The sequence below is a fragment of the Aythya ferina genome (genome assembly GCF_964211825.1).
Source record: "Aythya ferina genome assembly, chromosome: 19".
Lineage (NCBI taxonomy): Eukaryota > Metazoa > Chordata > Aves > Anseriformes > Anatidae > Aythya > Aythya ferina.
In genome coordinates this window covers 7,038,536-7,056,938 of record NC_140309.1, presented here as the reverse complement: position 1 = coordinate 7,056,938, position 18,403 = coordinate 7,038,536, and the positions used below count along the sequence as shown (strand labels likewise).

General features: G+C 39.3%; 2 protein-coding genes across 2 annotated transcripts in view; one reads left to right on the top strand and one right to left on the bottom strand.

Annotated features, from left to right (window-relative positions):
• Nucleotides 1-2,776: 2,776 nt before the first annotated feature.
• Nucleotides 2,777-17,482, bottom strand: NIPSNAP2 (nipsnap homolog 2). Its single transcript, XM_084493122.1, has 10 exons — nt 17,335-17,482; nt 13,404-13,543; nt 13,280-13,325; nt 10,326-10,420; nt 8,280-8,350; nt 7,738-7,878; nt 7,270-7,301; nt 5,924-6,018; nt 4,751-4,834; nt 2,777-4,032 (listed from the first exon to the last, which is right to left on the bottom strand). Exons 1-10 carry the CDS (start codon nt 17,418-17,420, stop codon nt 3,968-3,970), a joined length of 855 nt encoding a protein of 284 aa, XP_084349248.1. The 5' UTR covers nt 17,421-17,482; the 3' UTR covers nt 2,777-3,967.
• Nucleotides 10,427-18,403, top strand: part of LOC311421338 (merlin-like) — a 39,337-nt gene continuing 31,360 nt past the window's right edge. The window contains exons 1-2 of the mRNA XM_084493096.1: nt 10,427-12,972; nt 14,116-14,568. The gene's annotated coding sequence lies outside the window, so the exon portion shown is untranslated. The remainder of the gene's footprint in view (nt 12,973-14,115; nt 14,569-18,403) is intronic.

Below are 18,403 nucleotides of genomic sequence, written 5' to 3'. Positions count from 1 at the left end.
TGATGTGCCTATCTTTCAGAACCTCACACTGTCTCCGCAAGATAATCACTACTGGTTTATGCAACTTGCATGAAGTTTCCTTAATTTAGTAAGATTAAATCAAGGTGAAGTGATCTTGTCCAATTGTTCAAGCATCACCAGCAATTAAAACAAACACTGGTTGCCTATTCTGCTACATCATCAGAAAAGATACGTGGGAAAAGGGTATTCATGGAGTCACAGATAGTGACGAATGGCAACTCTCTGTGATGCCATCTCATGTTTCCGGCAAAAAACAGAGATAATAATAAGTTACAACAGTATTTAAATATTAAAGAAGTAGAATGATTTAAAAAAAAACAAAACTATCTAGAAGCAAATTTGTAATGGCTTCTTAGAGAAAGGCAGAGATATAAGCAGCTATACCGAGTATCTGTAGACAGAGCTTAAAAACCTTCACAAAAGACAAGACAGACAACGGTTGGCAGGATGCTCACCAGAACGCTTCTGGGAGTATTAAACATGATCTCTTTTAAATTCTTCCTGAGAAAAATCCCAGCCAGCTCCAAGGGCAGCCCATATACAATCAGGCTTTTGTTTAGGCAGGAGTGCATGGACAGAGCAAGTGTAAACTCTTTCTGCTCTCATTCAGTGTATTCCTCTGCCATTCTACAGTTATGAAGCCAAAGAGAAGTGCTTCTCTTTACTGCAGTTTTCTACTGAATTAAAAGGCCACTAAAAAAAAAACAACTAAAATCCAGCTAATCAGCTATAGCTGCAGGCCCTGATCCTATAAACGTTATGACATGCTTCAAGTATATGTAATTCCACTAATGCCACAGTTAGAAGACAGTGCAGGAGGCTTTGTGCCACAGAGATGTTAACATTCACAACAGTATCTTCTGCCAGTGTTGACTGCTATGGAAACACGGCACAGAGCCAACGATTTCACAAGAGCTCTTTAGGTCAGACTGTTTTGAAAAAAAAAAAAAAATCACACCCCCTCCACTGGGCAAACAGCAAGCCCTCCCTCCTGGTCCAAGAGGTACCCAAAGGATTAGTTACTTTAGCGAGTAGCTGAGCTCTTTCAACTGTAAAATAGTGGAAAAAAACAGAGGGGAATAAAGCAGCATGAGGAAACTTTCAATATTACAACCAAGGCACTGGTTTAGTTGAGCATATCCCATCACAGCAGAGCTAAATCTGGAGAGCAGTACATGTTATCGGAGAAAGAACCAATTTGTTTTCACATGTGTCTTCTAACTAAGAGCTATGGGGAAGCATATTGCTTCATATAAAGCTTTTTATTCTAACGTGATTACTCAGTGAGGCAGAGTTGCTTTAAGATACATTTTCAATTTGGACGAGGGGATTTTTTTAAAAGAACAATTTACACTCTTTCTAGAAAGACTACAGGACAACTAAAACTTGAGTTCCTGTCTTCATTACAGTGCTTTGAACTGGAACAGGAATTGGCAATTACCTGAGACCCTTCCAGGCATTGTTTCTTTATTCCCAACCACTGGAAAGTAACTTCAGTTCTGAACTTGATGATTTCTACTCTAAGAAATGCTAATGTTTTGTTAGTCAAAGGAAGGAGGCAAACTCAGCCATGAAATTAAGAGGAAAAGACAACAATGTTTACAACAGGAGAAAACCAACTTCAGAAAGGGCTCAAGCAATGGTAAGAAAAGATCCCCATTACCTATGGACTGTGTTATGGTTTGTGAGCTTATCTCGCAGTTATCTGTAACTAAAATAACACAAACTAGTCTCCCTCTGATGATGGACAGAGCACAAATTTATAGCTCAGAATGACAGGAGACACATAAAAAATACATTATAACAATACCTGGGATTTAGATCATAGGTAGCATATAAAGACTGAAGAGATTTGTGACAGCTGGTGTCACCCTGCAGAACATCCAGTTATTCCTTAGAATTTGTATTAATCCAAAATTTCATGGGCCTTCAAATAACAGGAGTTTTGCCCAGCTGTATTTAATTCCTAGTGCTTCTGACTGAAGGCTGGAAACACGGATTGAAACAGAACCCACAAAATCCTTTAACTCCGAGAATATTTTTCACCTTTTGTCTGTGATGAGATGGTTGGTTATGAGGGTCAAGTTACCAGGAGAACTCTCTAGGAACAAGAAATATGGCAGGATACCAGGAGAAATAACAAGGACTGGAAGCTGATGTTATCTTTTTTTTCCCCCTTTTGCACCTAAAGAGTAGTCTCAAAAGTCTGGAAAAGGACACACCAAATGATAATACTGATCACATAACTGATTCACAAGAAGGAACAGCTAAAATAATGTACGTGGCCCATTAACTAAGCCAAGCTGAGAACTTTAAACTAATACAGTACAAAAGTTTACTCAGTAAAAACCCATAATCAGCTGACAACATAAACAGAAGGAAAATATGAAAACAGACAAGAATCAGATCAAATGCTGACTTTGTTCAAGATGAGGGTAAGAGTGCAGTGTATTTTACGTGGGAGAAAAAAAAGAAACCACACCTGAAAAATAAGCATATTGTGTGGAGGAAAAAAGAAAAATATTTTGGATTTATCACCATAGCACTTAAAACACTTAACAAAATGGGATATAATGGAGATACTGTAAATTCATTTTGGAGAGGGACAGCTGAAGACTGGGAAGCTGTCCCTGACACCGGGAAGTGAAACTGGAACCAGTGCTGCCTAACCATGCTGAAATATTCTATGCAGTTATTCAAACGGTTCATCGTAAACACTGCAAGATGAGAGAAAACACAGATGGTGCAATACGTATATGGTGCCAGTATTATGTGAAAATTAAAAGGATTTTATTGACTGATGTTTTTCCTGAAAACTCATTGAAATGTACAAACTGGACATTCAGTAACTGAATTGTACATTCTGTATGTCACACGGATTCTTGCAGCCACTTTGAAGAGAGAATGTTATTTTCACTTACAGGATGTTCACATCATCGCAGACACTAAAAGTGTTGATATATTCTAGTCTAAAAGTGAAACCAAAATAGAACTGGACATAATGGTACACTGCTTTTTGCCAATCCTATTGACTCAACATGCGCCAGTTTCACACATTAAGTACCTACTGTACAGTTAGTGAAACACCTGACCAAGCATATGTCTGAAGTCATGATTGCTTATTAAATAAAACCCCTTTTCCTAGACTTCCAAGTCTGTAGACAAAAATGTACTTAACTCAACTTGTTTCCCTGCAAAATGTTCAGACAACAATGTCTTGTCAGTATCTCTTTGAAAACTGTGGTTCACGCTAAAAAAATGGCTGTAAATAATTTCACAAAATTAATTCCAGATGTAGGTATTTAGAGAAATGTGTAGTTAATTTCAACAGGCTTCGCTGTCCTTGCAAAACAGAATGCCCTGTTCTCTGTCCATAATCTATCACGTGGCAGGTAATATTATCCTCAATTAATAACTGCCTATTTATAAATTTGGAGCTACTTACTGATTTCAGTCCTGCTACAACAGCTAGGTGTACTTCAGAGTTACAGAGACATCACAACTGCCTAAGGGTTTCAGAGCTCCTGTCTTCAGAACTCCCCTATGTGTTTTTTCAACCTGCAGTCATTTTATTGCTACACAAAGGCCACAGCAACTGTTGCTCCCTTTTGTTGCTGGTACTGAACACTGGGCATTTTCTATCCAGCAGGACGTATTAAATACTGTATGCCATATTTAACCTCAGGAACTGTCTCGCAGAGGAACCTGTATGTATCTTTGGACTTTCTTACAGTTAACCAACCCTTTAATGACAGTCCTGTATTTCTTTTTTTCCTGTTACAATCCTAAGAGCAAAACGTCATTAGAATCTGAAGAAAAGAGGTCTCTTTTATAAGCTCAATACAGTACTTTTATATTTCTGACTATGATATACAATGTATACCATAAATTAATTAAGACAAATACTTGTCACTTCATCTATGTAGGCACAAGTAAATCAATGACTTTACTGAAGTGGAGAAATCTTCAACGGTATCATGATTCTGGATTCCATTTCCTGAATAAGGGGCACTGAAAAAAATTGAGACAAGGTTTAATTTCACTAAGAGATCATTAACAGTTCTGCACCAGTTTAAACCGATATTATTGTCTTCAAATTACTCCCCTAGCAAGTGCATGTCAAAGTCATCAGTAACCACCAACAATCCTGTAACTGAAGCATAGCTGTTTTGAGAAATGAGTGATTTTTTTTCATTGTAATCTGTCTCCTCCTTTGAAGACAAATATTTCTATTCCTTTTCACCATAATGAAAGTTACCTTATATTTTTCTGGTATGCTTTCTTTGAAATAGATCCTATGAAACTGAAATCTAACATTGTTAGCATACTTTTATGAGTTTTGTTATGAAAGCTATCTTTGATCTCAAAGATCTCCTAGCTTCTATTTCCAAAGTCTAATTTCCCCTTTTAAAGAAATGTATTTAACAAGGCTCCAGTATTTAATGTAATCTGTTGCTCTACAGGGGAGATGTTTGCATGAAAATTGTCGCTTAATGTCAGAAAGTTTTAGTAATCATGCAGCATCTCCAAGTTTGTACAACTGGTTGCAAAACCCACTTCACAGCTTAGTGAAATGTCCCTCCTTTACTTTACGGTAGCAAAACTGACATACAGATGCACTCAAAATACAGATGCTATACTTTTTATCATGACACAACGTACTGAAGAATAAAAATGATGGCATGCAGAAAGGTCTGCCTCCAGCATTCCAATGAGGTTAATATGTTACCTGTGTAATAGACTAGTTCATCCCAGCCAGGTTTATGCCATGCAGCATTCCTTATATCTTCTCTCGTTTGCAGATCTTTGTAGGCTAGTGAAAGAAAACAAGCACAAAGCTTAGAAGTAACTCCTTTTCCTTCTGCATATAAATAGCTCCCTTAAATGTATTCTAGGGTGTAATTAGGAGACTGCAAATATGAGGAAGGAAAAAATCAGGTGTTCTCCACAAAAAGGAAAACTCCCAAACCAACGCAAACAGAAGGAACTGGGGAAGAGAGAGAAACATGCTCTGCAAATGCTACACCATGTAAGTACTGCATGGTTGGAGTGCTTTGGGTGGTGGTGGGCAAACAGACATCAATTGGTGTTTGGTGAAACATTCACCTCTGACCATAAGTACTTCTATACAAATTGTCAAAGAGTATTAGAGATGCAGTACCAAAAAAACTAACGTGTGCTGATTTTAAGTTTTTAAGTGTGACCATGGCTATCAATGGCAGCATGAGGAAACCTAAACATGGTGGGGAGAGAGGTCTTAGAAACAGGTAAGGCAAATAATGCAACGGAGTATTGTTCTACGTGGGTGGTGTCAGATTTCTAATGCTGAAATAGAGTGTTCTGAATTGTCAAGATCTGAAGGTAACACTGCATGTTTTCTAAAATAAGTATTAGACAATTAGTTTCTTGAATGTGAAACAATCCTAACTTAAAAGTCACATAAGCATTGGTGGAAACTAACAAACACACAAATAAGCCAAAACACTGTAACGTAGTAATGTAAATCAGTGCTCGACTTTTCCTTCTTTTAGATGTGGTACGTGTGATGCTTGAAACTAAATTGTAAAAATCTGACTTCAGCATGAGTGGGGATGGAGAAGAGAGATGGCAGGACATGGCTTGTCATGTTTATATTACTGAAAGCAAACAAGTAGATAAGAAAAAGCCATGAGAAACTGCTGATGGAAACAGAACAAAGCATGAAATGTTCACTTCTGCTTGTTTCTTTTAAAAGTAAAGTTCCCTACATAAAAATATAGAAAATCAACACAGTTAATGTAAAAGAAAAAACTCAGTAAGACATTCCTTTGCCTTTTGGAAAAACTTTGTCTCCTGGGCAAAGTCAACAGTCTATTAGGGGCTGATTGAGTGAGAAAGAAGCATCCAACATAAACAAGTTTACCCCAAAGGTGATGAACCATATACAGCTGTCCAATTTGTGAGAAAAATCCTCCAACTGCTTCATTATTATCCTGTCGGAAACGAATTGCACGAGCCCTATAGAAGACCAAAAGAGCCTTTAAGAACAACAGAACTGAGTAGGAAATAAATGGTAACTGAAAAGAAAGAACATGTGAAAGGAAGCCCAAATTTGCAGTACCCTTCAGCAATTAAAAATGACAAAAAAAAAAAAAGCTACATTTTTTTCCAGTACTAATTAAAATATGCCTTGTTAGAATGTGTTAAAATTTGAGGCCTATGGTTTTATTACACTGTGTATTAATCAGTCTTTGTTTTCAAAATTAGATCCATTATAATAACTGCTGAATGGTATAAAGTGGCAGGATATTTTTATAGAAGGTTATTCTAAAACTAAACCCTTGGCTTTCAGTCATACCATCTTTGCCACACTCATTTACCACAGATTTTGTGGTTGTGAAATCCAGCTTTTTTATTCACATAGACGTTTGTTTTGCAGCTCTACTATGCAACATTGCATGATTTATTGTGTGAGTAAGATCAATATCTCTTTTAACTACAAATCTGTTGCATGTTATAAACCACATTGGATACCATTGTAGATATGCCTATCTCATAAAAAGTAAATTACTGGAAAATTACTGTAATTAAAAAAATTATATTGATGACAACATGTCTAAAAGTCCAAGTCCTCACCTTTGTCAAAATAATTGAAAATACTCCACATTATTTAACTATCAACCATAAGAACTGCATGGACTTAGTGAATGTAAACTGGAAGAAACTTACACTGGTGTTAAGTAAGACAAAATCAGAGAGACAAGATCGTAAAAGGAGACTGTCTCAAATGCTTTTATAACCTATATATTAAAATATAAATGTGCTGCTCAACAGGTTTTCAAGAAGCAATTTTTTAAAGATTAGAAAAGCCAAGACTTAGGCCATTTAAACTAAAAATAAGACAACTACTAGTGGTGCTGAAGTTGTGAAACATCAACACAGTGTTAAGGAGTTAACGGCCTCCCTTCACTGAGCAGTGCTTTCTACTAAAAATAAATTATTTCTGCTATATGATATCAAGCTAAAAGGGTTATATGAAGGAAAGCCAGACCACGGAGCCCACAGAGTTGTTTGCACACAGAATTCCTCTTTCTTTCCTCAAAGGATAAATTGAGGGTCAAAGAACTATTTTACAAGTTGCCTAAGAACAGAAGCAAACCATTAACTGGGTGACTGAAATGTTTTGGTATCATTCTGCCACCTCCACTTCATAACTTTTAAACACACATCTCTCAAGGAGGAAAACAAAAGTGCTATGGCAATACTTACCAGTAATTTCCCCACTCAATCATTGTTCCGGGCTACAAAAACAAAACAGGCTGTTAAAACTGTAGTTTAAAGAAAGCTGCAATATTTAGACAGTTTTCACAACATTTATGTATGGAAAACACTATTTATTAACAAAATCTCTTCCTTGAAGTGATAAGCATATTATAATCATCTGTAATTACTCTGTTTACTTACTATATTACTTCTTAAGTAATTTTCCAGAAGCTTCCCTCAAATTAAAACACAGGATTTTCAGCCCTTCATAGAAGACATTAGTATCTTGTTGGAGCTTGCCTTAATTCTGGACCCCACACTTTGAAAGCAACAATGACTCAGCCATCAGCTTTGATAAAAACCAGATTTTTAAGAAGAGGTCTGTTTTCCATCTGCATTGTATAAACATGCTTTGAACATTTTACAACAGCATATAGCTTAAAAAAAAAAATAAAAAGAAAAATTGAAACTTACTCTAAGTTGATAGGATCTCAGTTCATAAATATTAGGCCCCTCTCTGGGAACAGGTTCATTCCAGAAACTAAACTCCAACAATAGCTGGTTCTTGCGAGAGAGAAGCATGTTACCTCTTTCTTTGCGAAACTCCGTGAATTCCTTAAAAACAATATGATCATTATCAAGCTGTATATTATGTTTCAACAACAAAAAGCAGTAAACCATACAGCAGTTTAGATTTTTCAATGCTATCTTGGAGTTCTGCACATTGAAATCATTTAAATTGTACTGGTATCTAAACTCCCCTGGCATCTTTGAAAACTTCAACTGGCGTATTTACAGAGCACCTGAGAATCTTGAAGTGTTTCATAAAGTATTCAGGTATTAAGAGTCAATATTTCTGAATCTGAGAATAAACCCTCTTCTAAAGCTTTTTCTAAGGCTGTACAGACGGTGATGACATAAAGAAGTAAAAGCAGGTATCTAAGTGAGTGCTGTTTGGCTCTGACCATTCTATGTTCTCTTCTATTAACCATTTCTAACAAATCCATGCATTTTACCTTATTTTGACGGAGTTTACTCATGACCTCATTGAGAGCTGGATAGCCTCCTTCATACCTCCACAGATGAACTGAAACAGAAAAAAAGGAAGTTTTTTCATGGATGTTGCATGTAAGCTGCAAAGCTTATGGAATATCACAGTATAAAATGCTCTTCATACAAAAAAATTTTAAGAAAACAGAAGTCATGTAACTGGTTTAAAAGATTTTCATTAAAGAAAGCACTACACAATTGAACGTTTTAAGAATAATAGGATCATCTGTTTTTTTGAAAGGGGTTCTTTCAGAAAATTCTACAATCTACTCTGAGCATAACAGGAAGATTATTTAAAGAAGTTTTTTGTTGCCATGCTAGTAAAATGTGATGACTTTATGTGACTGTAATTTATATTGAAATTCAATTTAACAGGCTGATTTAATTCCAGAAACATGTTTTATACCAATTTCACCTAAGAACAACAGATTGGTGGACTTCTTATTTCAGCAAGTTACTTGAGGAAAAAGAGCATGAGACACTTTCAGTAGGATGAAAAATGATGGAAATGTTATTTTTGTGGTAAACATTAGATTAAAAAAGCATACCAGAAGATATCTAAACGTGCTAGAATATTTGGTAGGATTTTCCCCACAGAAACAACTTCAGAACAGGTATTTGCATTTGTTAGTCTTTTCAAAGCATTCTTTCTTTAATTAATCACAACATATGGCTTTAATAAATCATTATAAGATTTATTTACAAACACTTACTATAGCAAGGCAACAATATTTCACCTCAAAGAGTCCCAAAAGCTGTTTCCTCTCCTATATATAAGTCCTGGGCCTTTCCCAGAAGAGTGATCTAGAGGCTAATGTAAGGCACTTCACTATGATAGCAGATTCATCCAGTGTGCCTGCTTCTATTGTCTAGTCCCCAGGGCAATTTGATATATCCAGCTGGTATTAAGACTGCCTGGGCACAAGTACTGAACAAGTCAAAACCCCATAATCTGCTTTACTAGACTGCTAGAACTGCTGCAGTAACATTTTCAAGCCAGGCTATGGATGCAATTACAGATACAGTCTGTGTTAATATATTAAAAAAACAACAATGAATGAGACTTGGTTAAGACACTCATTTCAATCATCTTCATTCTCCAATTTCCCTTCAACTTTTAAGAATTGTTTCTCAGACATTGTTTGCTTTATCTACTGCTACTTCCTCACATTTGTGCAGTGCCAATATTGCAATATGCTGTAAATGCTGGAAAATTACTGATGAGTACATGAGTATATTCTTCAATAATTCTTCAATAATGAAGGAGTGTAAATTGATACTAGCACAGCTCTAACCATGGAGCTTCTATGACCTAAGAAGTATCAGCACACCACTTTGTATTTGTGGTTTCCCATTCCTTCAATTTCCCAGAGCCCAGGAAATTTTTCGTTTTTTTTTTTTTTTTCTGCATGAGACTCTTTGCAGTTACCTCTGTTGCAGCTCTTCAGTAATTAGTAGTTCAATATATTTTCTATCTGTGTTAGGTGGTATCTTTATACGAATATGAACAGAAATATTTATACTTTCTTCCAGTAAAGGCTGAGCTTATTGTGAGCTTACAATGCAATCCTTTTTTCAGATGGCATGAATGATTTGCATTTCATTATCATACAGCAGTTACAGTATGAAAGTCTGAGTAAAGCTTTTATACTGGCCAATACAAGTTCAACTCTGCCTTTGTGAGCCTTTGGCTTAAGTATTCAGGAACACAACCCGTGCCTGCAAAATATTACTGGAACAAATTTTACAAGGATTTCCCCAAACTGTTAATCTACCCCCTGGAAGACAGGAAAGGATTAACAACAGGACAAATTTTAGGAATTAAAGCTTCACTGTCAAACTCAGCAAGACAAAAAGCAAGCACTGTAAATGTTAATGACTACCGTAACTGATGCACACACATCCTCGCTGCATAGGTTTACTAACAACAGAGATGATTTAAAGAGAAGAAACCTGCCAAGCACACGTTTCACTTGTATGGTTTTACGTTCTGTTGTACTTCTATCTCCTACCAGCCTGATCTTGCTCTCCGTACCACGTGTTCCAAGTCCCCACCAGTGCACATGGGTAGTGTTTTTCTTCATGAATCTTTGGCAGCACCTCTTGACTTGAAAACAAGGAATACAGACACTGTGTTGCATTTCCTTCAGGGAGGCTACAGTTGATATGTATAACAAATCACCCCGCGTTTATCATTATGGTACGAAAAATCACAAGCTCTACGTTTCAGAAGAGAAAGCTGAAATACAAGAATCTGCTACACAAGGGGAAAGATAGCTACCACACTACATAAAATTAAGGTAAGTGTTACCATTTCTTAGTCTGTAAGACAAATGCACAGCATGGTAGGATTCTTGGGATGCAATGAATGATGTGATTATCACCTAACAGGTTATCCAACACATCAGGAAAATAAACATCAGATGTCTCACTTACAGGAAACGCAGCCTAGCTACATGGGTGGTTTGCTTTGGGGAAATGGTTTCTTTATCAAGAGAGGTAGAACACACAATAATAGGCAAGGACAGTCTTTCTCCTGTACCACGTACAAAATTTTAATTCGGTTGACCTGAATGAATAAAAACAAGTATTTTGTTTGATCAAATGAGAACTGGGTTTCATAGAACACAGACTTATTGCCATCTAGGATTTCAGAAAGTAGGTCTAGACCGAGGCAACTTATCCTTTAAAGCACTTATCCTTTAAAACACTGTGAAACTGCCTAGCAAAAACACAAAATTTGATTTGTTTGATTTTTTTCCAGTATTGATAGTATTTTTCAAATGTTAAAATGTGACCAATATTAGCATAAGGAAATTAGGTTTTACTGATAGCTAACTTGGTTAAGTCAGCTTTCGTCAAACTGAACTTTGATGAACAACTCTGTTGGTCTGGATGAACTTTGCTTTTTAATATTTTTCCCTGAATAATTACTGCTCTTACCCAGTTTGATTCATGGGCAATGTCTCTGCATGGTATCAAATACTAGCAAGCAGGCTTGTCTTATACTGACAGTCAGAATATGAGAGTCTTCCTCTTGGTTCTACCACTGACTTTCTAGCTGAGTTAGAGCGAATCTCATTACCAATTTGTATCTCAATTATTTCTTATTACATAGTGGAAGTAACATGATAGAAAGACTCTCCAAGGATATTTTCAGTCACCATCAGTGCTTCTGATGATGAAGCTTAACGAGATCCTAGAAAGGCAGCTTTAAACAGGAATGTTAACTACAATAGTCCTAAAATATATTTTGTCGTGAATTATATTAAAGAATATAGAACACCTTATAATTCATAGACTTGAACACTGTCTTTTTCACTTTAAAAAACTTCCCTAATTCTTCAGAAGGGGTCCTCAACCACAGTGATTCATGAAATACTCTCATAATTGTCTTTGTTACATTATTTCTTTATGAATACATGATTACTAATTCTCATTCCGATTTCATACAGAAAAAAAATGAATTTACTTGCTCATGTTTAATTAAGGAAGGAAGGAAGATCAGAAGTTCTTTCATTGTTTTTTACTACTCCATTCTCAAGTTTTCTCCTTTCCTTGAATACTTCAACTATCTTTGGTTTGGAAAGAATAAATCCAACCCCCACATACTTCATCTGACTGAAGCAGTTTCTTTCTTTGCTATTGTCTCTTTCCTTGAAAATAAAAGCCTCTGCTTTCACTCAACATTTAGGTAGCTCATGAGTGCAGAGAAGTGGTTCCTGGTCTCATATAATTGGACATGTTTATATTAAGCTTTTAAACAGAAAGATGGCTGAATGCTAATTGTGCTTCTCTGTATATACATTTTTTAAACAAAAAGGTTAAAAATACCTTAAGTTTGGAAGTTATTCTAGTGGATTTGTATATTTGTATAGTGAGGAAAATAGGTTTGGGTTATCGAGCCCCATTTCAAAGCTGAACACGGATATGTTGGACAACCCACTTATGGATGTGCAATGAACCCGTAACAGAGTTGAGGACATAAATTAGGAGTTGTGAACTTCTTCACCCTCCAGCCCAGCTGATGTCTCAGCTAATGCACCAGCCTTAAAAAATCGATTGCTGTAGGGTACCATTGTCCTGAGAATGTTTTATTTAACTGACAACATGATCACTGTCAGTGAGAAAGCCCTGCTGGTTCCAAATATGTGAGGCTCACTACGTTCCCAAATTTAAACATTCAGTTCTTTAAAAAGGCAGCTGTTCTGGCTCCAGTGGAGTCATTGTGTAGGCAGAACAAGACTAATATTTGTCTAATTTCATCCTTAAAATAGTAAATTTAACATGTTGCCATTCATGCATTTTATAAAACTGTAACTTTTTGGAAAACCCGCAATATCACTGCTCTCTTTGGAGGATATCATCCCAATGCAAAGATCCTATCCAAGGATTTGTGCAGCTCTTTAAGAGTAGATCTCAGTAACGTAACTTTGCAGAATAAAGACACAAATGAACTGAGGGAAAATCAAACCCCGCATTTTTAAAATCTCCTCAAAGTTACACTTTAATTGAAAACTGGCATGCAGCTTTACTTACCAGCGCTCTCTCCCTCTCGTTCCTGTATACAGACAATAACCACCCTCAACCAATTCCTACATGGCATTGGAGTTGGGGGCATGCTAGCATACCAGGATCTGCTCATGTGGACCAGCAATGGTAAGTTAGACACTCAAGGGAGGGGAGTGAGCTATTCCAACAAACTTCACCTCTGGTTTCACAATAGGGATCACCCTAAGTGGCAGCTCAGGAAAATGACTCCTCCACAGGGGAAGGCAGGGGGTGAGCTGAGTCAAGTACCTTTTGCTAGCTTTCTCCAAAAACAGTATGATCTATTCACCCTGAAAGTAAATGCAGAATTTGTCCACCTCCCCTCTAAAAATAATTATCGTATTTGCCAATTTTCAGAACAGCTTGTGACCAAATCAACAAGACTAAAATGTGAAAACATAACGTGCACACTTACCAAAGCTTGTTGTAGGCGTCTAGACATTCTGGTTTTACATTGTGAACTGAAACAACAACATTAGATGAGAAATGCAGGAACGGAACAAAGGAACGGTAATGTTAAATATAGAAATATCACTCACTCTGTAGTTTATACAGACTGCTGGTCTCCCTTTTGGCTAGAAGGTTGGAGTGAGCATCCTTCCTTGGGTCGACTTTGCGAACAAATAGCGATTTTAACCAGCTGTCTTCACGAGGTCTGCTAGCTGAAGATACCAGTCCCCTGCATATTAACAAGGACATTACACCGTCACCGAGCGTGTCTTGAAAATAGCCATAATGCAGGGAAGACAGGCACAATCAAATTTAATACAAACTCATAACATAGTTCCAGCCAGGGCTGTTCCTAAATCTTTCCACTGAGCCACTCACTAGCAAGGTAAAGGCAGTTCTCTCACAAATCATTTTATGTAACTTAGAGCTGAACAGTCAACCATGAACTATCCACTCATCTATTTTGTAAAGCATGGCAGGGAATGGGTGCATGGCTGCTTTAACTGCCTATTTATCTTCTTTTTAATTGTCTTTGCCCAAGAAGGCTGGGTCTGTCCTGATGTACACAGACAGGAGTGAAAAAGAGCAAAAAGTGTGCATAAGGAAAGATTTGCACGGTGTAAATAGGAAAGTGAGTGCCATATGCTCCTATGTTTGCTTAAATATAGTTCTGAAAAGTTAACTAATGCATCTGGTGTACTTAACTGCTCCTCTATAATGGGTGGAAGGGGACCCCAAGTTAAAATGTTGTATCTTCTTTCTCATAAACACTTCCTTTAGTTTCTTTCTTTTTTGATACAGGGCTTCTGCTGAAATACTGAACTATTTATCTGCAACACTAAACAAGTGGCACCACAGGTGAAAATTTAAACCTTTTCCTGTTTCGGAAGTCAACTTCTGACCCTGAATTACTGACTAGGAGACACAGATGATTGGTTTCAATCTTCAGATATAAAGCTGCCTTCCAGTACCAAAACTCTTTGACAATCGTTCAAAGACAAAAAATTAGGGAAGAAAATCTCAACTTCTTTTGGGAAAAACTCTATGAACATGCTAGTCTGTATTACACAAAACCAATTCACACTAGCAGTGTTTTTCAACAATCATCCTTTTAGTGATGTCTGAAATGTCCGATGTCCCAATGTCTGAAAGTAAGCTAACGAACTGGGATGCCCTGTGGAAGTAGAATGGAGGAAAGGAAAAGAAATAAGAACAACCTCAGCTGAAATGGCCTTCAATATCAAGAAGTAATCGGTAAGTATTTGATTGTATTTCTTGAAAATGGTGCTTTTTTGACCCAACAAACACAGAAACGCATTCCTGTGCAGCAAATTAAGCCGTCATTCTGCATACAAGCATTGAAAAGGGCATTTCATGATAGGGCTGCTGCCAAAACAAGGGGTGTGCAGTTGCCCAGGGACAGACATACCTCTGGTCTCTGCTGGGGGAGGAGAGAGGCACAGGCGACTGCACAGTTGTGTGGTTACAGCTACATCAGGTGCCACAGGAACATATGCTGCCCCAGCTGATGTCAAATTGGCGAGGGGGTAAAGCCCACCTAATAAATGCGTATTTTTACAGCTCCTGGACAGCAAATAGGGTTCCAGGAGACAGAAGTCCATGGCAGTCCTGCAGTGCTCATTCTTTTATCCCAGGGAATCTGTGCACTACCCTATTTTCCTCCCCTAGTTATTAAATGGAGTTAGCAAACGTATTTAGAGAGCTCTTCTGTGAGGATTATTGTTTGCAGCATTTTTTGAAGGAAATGGGTAATCATGTTGCTTTGTTGGCTGCTTTATTAGCAGCCACAGTAAGCTGGAGTTATGGGGATAATACTGACGAGCAAATTCCCTTGGTATTAGGAGAATCTTATTACTTCAGTGTAAAACTGCACCTAAAACTGGAGGTAGTTTCATCTTCTATACAAGGATGAAATGAGTTAATACTTTGTATGAAGTCTTCTACTCAGAAATTGCAAAATTCCTCATCAACAGTGACTAGTAAATCACAACTAGCTATCTAAACACACACTTCACTTACAATTAAGGATAGTAACATCTAAGTTTATTAAAACTGACATCCAGTATACCCAATCTGAGATGCTAAAGCTGTATTTTTAATCACCAGATCCCTCGAGAAGTGCTGCAGTACTGGTGCCAGTCTAGGCCCTGACAAACCAAGCAGCCCTGATGCGATCACTGCTTCACTCGTTTGGGCCACCTGCACCCCAAACTACCTCTAGAAGAGCGAGGAACTAAATTCATGACTTCAACCTGCCAGCTGTGAGCATCAACCACATATTAGTTCAAAACTAATCCACCATCCAAAAGATCTACTTGTAACTAACTTCTTAGCCTTATGCTCCACAGTATTATAAAACTGTTCCAAGTAAAATGGACATTGGATCCAAATCACCTAAACATCACTAATGAAATTGTGAGGAAATGCATAGAATGAATGCAGACACTATATGGAATTCCAATCACACTTCACTTTTCTTCTTTCAAGTTTTTCAGGGAGCAATACGTATTAAAGAGAGGTTTCATGTGAACTTTTAAGGCACTGCTTGACTTTGCTAGCAAGTGCTTATCGCACGAATGTTATCTATGGTTTCAGATTTCTTGCTACAAAGATCGGGCCGTGAACACAAAAGGAGAACACTGAATAGCTTGCTTATATTATATGAACAGTGCTGGTGAAAATGTTTCCATCCCCCCTAACTTCTGCTTTAGTACACAATATAAACTGGGTAGAGTGGGAGGTAACAGGTCAAATATTTAGATTTTGGAGTAATCAATGTTTGCCTGGAAGAGAAAGAAAAACAGCTTGTCTATAACTGACAGGTTTTGATTTGTGGTCTAGACAGATGTCAAAGTTTATTTGAAATTCTTTTTAAAAAACGTAACCCACGCACATAAAATTTCACAATACACGTTCTCCACAGCTCTCCCCCTTCCTGGTTCAAAAAGCTGTTTGCAGAGGTGATGCATTTAGTCTCGCACAGGGGCTGCTTCTCAGGCTCAGGCCTGAGACAGGTGCTTCCCCTGCCTCAGGAGGAAAAATTAGGTGTAGATCCTTCCCAGCTTGAGTGGCTGTCTCCAAGACTTCAGGACCATGTGTGGCTGTTTCCTATACGCAAGGGACGTGTGTCTGAGCACTGTGTGCCTGCACCCTTGTCACCCCACAGATATGCACATGCCTGACCCTTCACACACCAGACATGTGGGTGGATGTGCAAACACACCCCAAAACCAATGGGTGTGCGTGTCCTTACACCAGGGGGCTGTATGGGTACACATAGCCCAGCTCCTATGAGAAACAAGGAATCTGTGTGCCCCGATACCCACAGGGTACATACGTGTGCCACTGTGCATCATGAAATTAGGGTGACAGTGTTGTGAGCAGCCACACACGCTGACACTTGGGGACGTGTGGGTGTTGTGTTATGGGGTCAGCCGTGCACTGTGACACTGCAAGCATGGGGTGGCAGCGCACCGTGACCCTAAGGGACAGCACCACGCATGGCTGTGCCCCCCAAAACACATCCTGCAGAAGGGCCACACACCCTGCAGCCTGGTGCAAGAGGGATGTGCAGCAGCTTTACACCCTGAGCAATATTGGGGTGTGGGATGCCCAGGCACCCCTAAACCAGCCACCCCAGCGTGAGGGCTGGCTGCGCACCCCACCATGGGGGTGACACTGGGGTGCCGGCTGTCCGCACACCTCGGCGGTGATGTCGGTGAGGTTTGAGCCACGACACAGCCGTGAGCCCCCCGCGGGGGCTGCCTCGCTGCCCGTGACCTTGAGGCTCCCCCCCGAGCGGGCCGCACTCCCCGCCCTACAGCCCCTCAGCCGCCGGGGCGAGCGGGGCGCCATTTCCAGTCAGGAGAGGGGCGGGTGCAGGGAGGGAAGGGATTCCGCGGTGTAGGGCGAACGGGCTGCGCCCTCTCCCCCTTCATCCCCCCATAACCGCCTTCCTCGCCCTTTTCGGGGCTCCCCCTGTCCCCTTTCGGGGCTCACCTGAGGGCCAAGCCGCCGCCGGCCGAGAGGCGAGGCCGGGCGCTGGCTCCCGCCAGGCTCCGCCGCAGCAGCACTCGCGCCGCCATCTTGCTCGGGCCGCCTCAGGGGGGGGTTTTAGGGGGGCTCCGCGGAATTGCAGCTCTAGCGCCGGCCGAAGGGGGGCGCGGGGGTGCTCCGGGCACGCATGCGCTGAAAAGGGGGGTTTTTGGGGATCCCCCTTGGGGTTTTTTGGGGGTCGGGCTCAAGGCACCCCCGCCGGGTAGCAGAAGGGCAGGGCCGCTGCGGGCTTGCTTCAGTGAGGGGTGAGGCGGTGCTGGTGCAGCTCCCTGCCCCTCCTCAGCCCCCCAAAGAGAAGGCTGCATTTTTTTTCCATTAAAACACAACCATTTGCCTCTTTTCCCATTAAAATACAACCAAAGCATCACTGCTCAGGCACACCATGCTGGTTACATTTGCCCCTTACCTTCCAGGGCTGCTTCCTTGCACACAAATCCCCTCCAAAATACCACTTACCACTGCAAGCTGTCACCACCGAAACCCATGAGGTGTCTCCTCCACCTCACTCAAGAGCCCCTGTCTTCATCGCTTTCATTCCTGACTTTGCAGAAAGTTTTGGCAAGGTAAAGGATGCACTCAAGAAGTAGGGTAATGTCCCATGAAAACCACTTACTAAGAAAGAATCCAGACAGTTTTTCAATCACATGCAAAAACTAGTTTCTTATTCTCCAAATAATTTTTTTGCCAACATGCAGTTAAAATATTTTCTTCGCACCGTTTCAGCTCCAGTAGTGCTTACTTCAGCTAAACCAGTGGTGTGTGCCAATATCAAGTCTCCAAATAACTTTAAATTAAGTATCAACTCTAAATTAGGCAAATATTTAAAGGATGGTTCTGAAAGCAACTAGCCAATTAACAGAGCAAGTAAGTTAATGAACAAATTCTTACTTTCTACATAGGACATATAAATGAAGTTTACGCAGCTTCTATTTTTATTTTGCAATTTTTATATCAGCACACCATGAATGTTGGATGGACTAGAACATGCCACGTGCTTTAACATCAGTGAAGT

What these genes read in the sequence shown, in the direction of transcription:
- NIPSNAP2 (XM_084493122.1), bottom strand. Translation starts at nt 17,420, where the DNA reads ATGGCGGCGCGAGTGCTGCTGCGGCGGAGCCTGGCGGGAGCCAGCGCC. An exon ending in GGCGGCGGCTTGGCCCTCAG is followed by an intron (nt 13,544 to 17,334) that starts GTGAGCCCCGAA and finishes GTTAATATGCAG; the next exon opens with GGGACTGGTATCTTCAGCTA. An exon ending in GACGCCTACAACAAGCTTTG is followed by an intron (nt 10,421 to 13,279) that starts GTAAGTGTGCAC and finishes CTTGTTTTCAAG; the next exon opens with TCAAGAGGTGCTGCCAAAGA.